General features: G+C 37.4%; 1 protein-coding gene across 1 annotated transcript in view; it reads left to right on the top strand.

The window, feature by feature from the left end:
* The window catches only part of LOC123512827 (ubiquitin-like protein 3), an 88,598-nt gene that overhangs the window by 44,843 nt on the left and 36,255 nt on the right, over positions 1-7,500 (top strand). Inside the window, exon 2 of the mRNA XM_045269433.1 lies at positions 375-483. Coding sequence (XP_045125368.1) covers positions 375-483 — 109 coding nt within the window. The remainder of the gene's footprint in view (positions 1-374; positions 484-7,500) is intronic.

Raw genomic sequence — 7,500 nt, 5'->3', positions numbered from 1 at the left:
TACAAGCCACATTACACAGCTATCATACATTTTTACTCCCCTCTTCCCCATAAACAAAAGTAGATGTATATAAACCTCAACTCTCTCTTACTTTCCTTACAAATTCCATACATCATGACACCTATTTTTTTTTCTGGCTAGGTTTGGCTAGAGGGATGGGTTGGTGGGGAGGAGCCTTCTTATATGTTATTCTACTGTGCAGAACAACCAAACAACCTAATAAGAATCTTAAGGTCTGTTGCTTTCTGGACCCCTTTTGTTTTCCTCCAAGGCCTGCCATAACATAACCAAATCCACACACACTCCCCCCCCTGCAAGTATCAGTCCAAAACACAACTTCCTGCAGTCTCACTCAGTCCATCTCCTTCCCTCAGATCAACTTACGCCTCATCCTGGTGAGTGGCAAGACGAAGGAGTTCCTGTTTAGCCCCAGTGAGTCGGCGGGGGACATCGCCCAGTTCGTCTTTGATAACTGGCCACAGGGTAAGTCCACAGATGTTAGTTTTTTGTTCCTGTATCTCATAAACTCTCCATTTTCTGTCGTCTCATGTGCATTTCTTTGTATTTCATTTATTTATTTAGTTATTTTACATTTTTTCGTAGGTTTTGACTTATTCTTTTGGTCTTTTTTGTTTTTGTTCTTTCAATTCTTTTTCTCTTATTTTTTTAATTGTTTTTTCAAATTTTACTTTTTCTTGATTGTTTTTGTTGTTCTCTTTTTCTCTTCCTTTTCTCTCTTTTTAACTTTTTTTCTCTCAGATTTTACTTGTCTCATCACTTTTTGTTATTGTTTTTTCAGCTTATCTCTTTAAATTGTTTTCTCAGATTTTACTTATGTAATATCTTATGGCTTGTTATTGTTCTCTCTCTCTCTCTCTCTCTCTCTCTCTCTCTCTCTCTCTCTCTCTCTCTCTCTCTCTCTCTCTCTCTCTCTCTCTCTCTCTCTCTCTCTCTCTCTCTCTAACTTCAGTGTTATTCTCGTGAACAACTTATATTTTTTTGCAGTATTTTTTGTTGCACATTTTTATTTTTACTTTTCTGCTTATTGTTCTTTGAGACTTTTACTTCTTTGCAAATGATGATTCTTCCTCCTGTTCTTAAAATTCATGGGTATTTTTATTTCCTTCTTTGTATCTTTTTTTCCTACATTTTCTTGTGTTTGCTTTTTCCACTTATACTTCCTAGTTCTTTATTTTTTCATATTGTTCTCCTAAAATTTACTTATTCTCACAACTTCACTAACTATTCTCATTCTATTCACATTTATTATCTTTCCACTTCTTGCTTCACTCATTTCCAACAAATAATCTTATTTTCTCAAACTCCATTTTCTCATTACTTATTCCTCTTTCAAATTCCACATTTTTCCTCTTATTCTCCAAACTCCTTTTGTTTCTCCTTCTCTGTCTCCTAATCCTTTTCCCTGACATCCCAATCCTTTGTTAACCACTTCTCTTTACTTATTCCTCTCTCAGACTCCTCACTTTTTTTCTCTTGACTCCCGTCCTTCCTTGTTTTCTTCCTCGCAATCCTTCTCTTGCTGTGTTTATCCTCTGTTAACATTCAGTGCACTTTGTATTGTTCACACAGACACACAAAGAGAAAAGATTACTTTTGTCTTCTCTTGACTGTATTTAAAAGACTAAAGCAAGAAGTGAGAAAAAAGTGAAAGGGATAATCTATTTCTTATTTTTCTCCCTCACTTTTCTCTGTTTTTTCTTCATTTATGCTTCTTTTATTAATCTTTCTCCCATGTCTTTATTCTGTCTTTTCCACCATCTTCCCTTTATTTCATGCATGGCTGATTGGAAGGGAGGATGGGTGGGGAGAAACCTTGTCCTTTTCTACCCCTTCCTTGTACAGTTGAAATTAAACGACCTTCATTAGAAACAGTAGACTGACGGGTTGGTCGTAATCCTTTGCATTCCTACATCTGTCTCCTTTCCCAGCCTCCCCAGCCTCTTCCTCTTCCTCCTCCAGAGCTGCAGGGACCTTGGTGTGTTGCATAAGGGAGGGAGAGAGAGGGGGAGAGGGCAAAGGTCACGTCTGGCTGCTCCCCTTGCAAATGTCTGTCTAGGAGGGCTCAAGTACTACCGGGAATACTCTAAATTGGTACAAGAAGTGCCTGAAAATAACAGAAAACTGGTGCGTATTTTGACAGCCTAGATGAGTGGTAATTCTCAGGGGGAAAACACACACACACACACACACACACACACACACACACACACACACACACACACACACATTGAACAGAGAAGAGAGAGAGGAATCTGATACAAGTTTATAAATTGATTAACGGAATGGACCAAGTGGATAATGAGAAACTAATCTTGAGAGAAGAATATGACATTAGAAGCACAAGATCACATAGTAAGAAACTGAGTAAGGGAAGATGTCTGAGAGATGTTAAGAAATATAGTTTTCCACAAAGATGTGTTGAGACTTGGAACAGTTTGAGTGAGGAAGTGGTGTCAGCAATGAGTGTGCATAGCTTTAAAGAAAAATTGGATAAGTGTAGATATGGAGACGGGGCCCACACGAGCATAAAGCCCAGGCCCTGTAAAACTAGAACTAGGTAAATACAAATAGGTACACACACACACACACACACACACACACACACACACACACACACACACACACACACACACACACACACACACACACACACACACATAGTTTTCCATTTTCATCTCTCCTTATATGAGCTTAGAGTTTCCTTTCAAAGAACACAATAAGAAGAAATTTAGTTTGAACATCTGAGCTCTGAACTGACAAAAGATGCAGGATTAGATTAACTTATGAACTAAAGATAATAGGAATGATAGCAGCAATGGAATGACTACCAAGGAATGTAAAAAAAAGTGTAATGGACAGAGAACTTGTAAACAATAACAAGGAATTAATATAAACATCTTTTAAACTAACAAAAGACGCACAATAAGATGAACAAAACAAATAAAGGCTGATTAACAACAATGGAATGATGACAAAGGAATGTAAAAAATGTAACAAAGAAAACTTGTAAACAATAACAAGAAATTAATATAAACATCTTCCTGTTCTTATAGAAAGATGCACAATTGAACTGACAAACAAACAGAAGATGGAAGGAATAATAAAACCAATAAAATGACAATATAAGATAGTAAAGTGTAATAGACAGAACTTGTAAACAATAACAAGGAATTCATATGAAAATCTTATTGAACTAATAAAAGGATGCACATTTCAACTAATAGATGAACAAAAGATGATGAGAATAATAAAATGATAACCTGGAAATGTAGAAAGTGTAATAGACTGGGAACAACTCAACAACAACAACAAAGCAAAATATGATAAACAAAACATCTATGAATCTCTCTCTCTCTCTCTCTCTCTCTCTCTCTCTCTCTCTCTCTCTCTCTCTCTCTCTCTCTCTCTCTCTCTCTTTTGATTGACACAGGAAAGCATGGGTGATACATGTGTGTGTTTGCCTTACTGTTTCTAGGGGTGTTTTAAATGTTCTTTCCTTTTTTTTCTCTCTTTTTCTTTCTTCCTTCTTTTCTTTTCTATTTTGTTTATCAATTTTTACTGGAGAGGGAATATTGTCTAACATTTAATATCATTTTGTTGCTTTTTTTTTTTATTGTTGAGGCAAAATAATTATTTATTTAATTTTTTTTTTTACCTATTTGTCACTCACATGGATGATTAGTAAAACAATAGAAAATGATAGGTTATCCAAGATTTCATCCACTCTTATCTCTCATTGAATAAGACAAAGAGCAAAGCATTAAAAATAATACTAGTTGTACTCGCTAGTATGTCTTCTGTCATGGCGGTGGTTGTGGTAGTAATAGCAATGGCTGGTAATAGTGGTAGAAATGGCCACTCATATCTCTTAAGAACATCAAACACATTACTACTGGCTTTATTCATTAGTGTGTCTTCCACATGGTATCTAATGCTGGTAGTGTTTTGATTAAGTAGGTGATGGCAGTGATGAGTGTAACAATGGCAGTGTTGATGTAGTGATGGCGGGGTTGGCATCCTCTACCTTACTGTCTGCTGGCTTTGTATTCACCCTCTACCTTTTGTGTGCTGGCCAGTGTTGCCAGGCTGGAGTTTGCTCATCATTACCTATTCTTGTTCTCTGTGTGGCAATGGGGTTTATGATCCCAGCATTGATTTGTATCCTAGAGTCAGCTGGGTTTTTATGATTGACTTGATGATAATGACTTTATATCTTATATATCTTACCCAATAGAGTCTAGAAATAATTATCTTTGTGTTAAATTTGTTAGGTTAGTTTAGTTTATGTTATGATAGTTTAGCTGAGGTTACTGTAGGAATTTATTGTACTGTTAAGAATGTGAAATATGAATTGTTTTTTTTTATACACTGGGTTAACGTGTGGGAATTTATCATTGGAGGAGGTTTTTTTAGGTGGCATGCCCATGAAGGAGTCCTCATTAGTAGAATTGACATGGGTGACACCAGCAAAGTGGCTGAGGAAAGCCACAGCTGAGCGGGTTAGTTGAAGGGAATGGCAGTGACCTTGGCCCTTTCCAGGAAGTTAATAATTCCATGAGTGTAGCAATATTTCACACTTGATGTTCATCGTGTTATGTTCATGAATCTGTAACAAGGCCATAGGGTGATATTGTTGGGGATTCATTATACTTTTAGGTGTGTGCAATATGTCTATGCAATACTGATCACCATTATCCATTGTCATGACAGCGGCCATCCCTCCCAGTGCTGGCTGGTGTCAGGCCAGGCTGTTATACCTCAGGGCCACTCTGTTTGCTCCTCTCATGTGATGTTGTAAAACCTCCTCCTGACCCCGCTCCAGCCCCTGCCTTTATTGCAAATCAATCAGTCAGAGCCTCTTACATGTGTCTCAGTGTCTGGAAAGAAGTCAGTCTGTCACCTACCAATTCATGATATTTTTAGCTTCCTGTCTTCCAGTATATAGAAAACATAAAAAATGTACAAAAACCATAGAAGGGCTTATTTCTTGTGAAAATCTTTGAAAATTTGAAATATGTACAGAAATTATATAAAGTAAGATGATTTAATTCAGTTTGCTATGTAAATGAATGGTATGGTGAGACAAGTAATAACATCCATTCAGACATTTGTGTGGATTATTTGTAGATAAATCATGAATACAGCTGCACTTATATACTGTAAACATCCTTACAGTTACAAATATTCATATTTGTATACTGTACTGTATTGTATATAGTGACTAAAAAGTCAAGAATAGATTCCAGTGTACACACATTAGGGAAGGGCAAGGAAGACAAAAGAAAGATGAACACCAGAGAAGTGAGTTTCTACAACCACAAAAAGTGGACAAGACTTGAGCTGTTCATCCATGTAAGGGAAAATAAGGATGCCAAACAAAATGGCAATGATAGTGATGATGATGAATGATTAATGAGTTGGTGAGTGTATCAGTTTCTCCTTTATACTCCAGTGGCTCACCTTGACACATACTCACCCAGCATACCCATCAAGCTGACAGGGGACAGTGCAGTACCCCTTGCTTAGTGGAGCACATGTCTGTACCCAGGAGAGCCACACCTGTACTGAAGCAGCCACACCATCACAGTGTGTCGCTGCTGTGCTTGGCAAACACATCAGGAGGTTGGGTACTGAACAGTGGCAATGGTGTGAGACACTGCATCATAATCGGTCTCCACTGTGTCGTCTTGTGCCCTCACTGTATTATGGCTTCATGTACAGGAATAAGAAGTATTGCTTAGGTTGCAATTGTTATGTGAATTTGTTTGTCAAAGCAGAAACTATGTTACATTTATATAGGAGAAACAATAGCAGACTCATAAGAGGAAGAGACTGTATAATATACGAGTCTAATGTATATGGTGGATGCAAAAGGGCAACTTAGTGAAATGTTTGAATGGTAAGTAGAGAGAGAGAGAGAGAGACAAAGAAAAGGAAAGCTAAATGGAGACACCTCTGGTACTGTGGGAATTCCTGGAAACTGGTAGCAGTTACAGACACAATGACAGAGGTATATAGCCTGCAGGACTCTAGCAAGAATTTTCTTTTTAACATATTATAGAATCAATGCTACTACTGAGAATTAATGATTTTCTTCAAGCCATTGTTAGAAGATATTAGAAATGGAGAACCTATCATTGAAACTTGTCATACTGGAAGCCTCACCAAGGGTACAGCAGTGTAGTGTGCATGGCACAGTATACTGTTGTTTCAGAAAGACCAAGAGGTGAGGTCCATCCCTGAGGCTAATGAATATGAGCTCTATTGTCTTACAGTGCTTGGTTTGTTCCTTGAAATATTAGTTGATAATTGTCTCCTGAGCTGATTGTCTCACCAGTAACTCTGATCACCACCACTCATTGCTCAGACACAGGATGTGGTTTATGTCCTCTCCTGTCAGAGCCCAGTCCAGCACTCCCCAGGGCCTCATCACCTCAAAGGGAATGGGAGGCACACTAATGAGCAGCCTTCACCCAGCCAGTAAAGCTTGTTAGGAGAGTAATATATGTTTTCTGAGATGCTTTGCTCTCTCATCACAATTATTTTCCAAGGTTAGAGTTGATTAACCAGGTTCCCAAGAGTGTTTATCTTGTTAATCTGTCACTTGGGCTGTAAAAACATCTTTATAAACCTGTGCCACTTCATCTAGAGCCTTTCAGATATAATGGAGGTGCAGAGCAGAAGTGTTTCTGAATATTGTCATAAAAGTCAAGTGTGAATAGGGCAGCAAACCTCACAGATGTCACTAACCCATCACAAATTACACAAAGAAAGTGAAGATGATGGAGATAGGTACAGTGTACTAAATGTAAAGTGAAAATATGGTCATTGTCATTATTATTATTATTATTATTATTATTATTATTATTATTATTATTATTATTATTATTATTATATTACTATTATTATTATTGTTGTTGTTGTTGTGATTAACATTGTTATTATAGTTTTTACCATTACCTCTTGAATATCTAATCCAGTGTGTGTGTGTGTGTGTGTGTGTGTGTGTGTGTGTGTGTGTGTGTGTGTGTATTTACCTAATTGTATTTACCTAATTGTAACATACGGGAAAAGAGCTATGCTCGTGTTGTCCCGTCTCCATATCTATTAATGTCCAGCTTTTTCTTAAAATCATGAATATTCCTTGCGTTGACCACTTCCACGTCTAAACTATTCCATGCTTCCACCCTTCTATGAGGGAAGCTATATTTTTCACATCTCTCCTATAAGTGGCCATTTTAGTTTTTTCCCATGCCCTCTCGACATTCTTCCATTCCACATACACAGATCTTCCCTATCCATTTTTCCATGCCAATCATCACTCTGTATATTGCTATCAGGTCTCCCCTTTCTCTTCTGTTTTCCAGGGTTGGAAGTTGCATTCTTTTCAGTCTGTCTTCATAAGTCAAATCTCTTAAGTCAGGCACCATTTTCGTTGCAGCCCTCTGTACTTTCTCTAGTTTCCTTATGTGTTTCTTT

Source organism: Portunus trituberculatus, chromosome 34 (genome assembly GCF_017591435.1).
Source record: "Portunus trituberculatus isolate SZX2019 chromosome 34, ASM1759143v1, whole genome shotgun sequence".
NCBI lineage: Eukaryota > Metazoa > Arthropoda > Malacostraca > Decapoda > Portunidae > Portunus > Portunus trituberculatus.
Note: the sequence above shows the minus strand (reverse complement) of the source record. Positions and strands in the feature narration are given on the sequence as shown.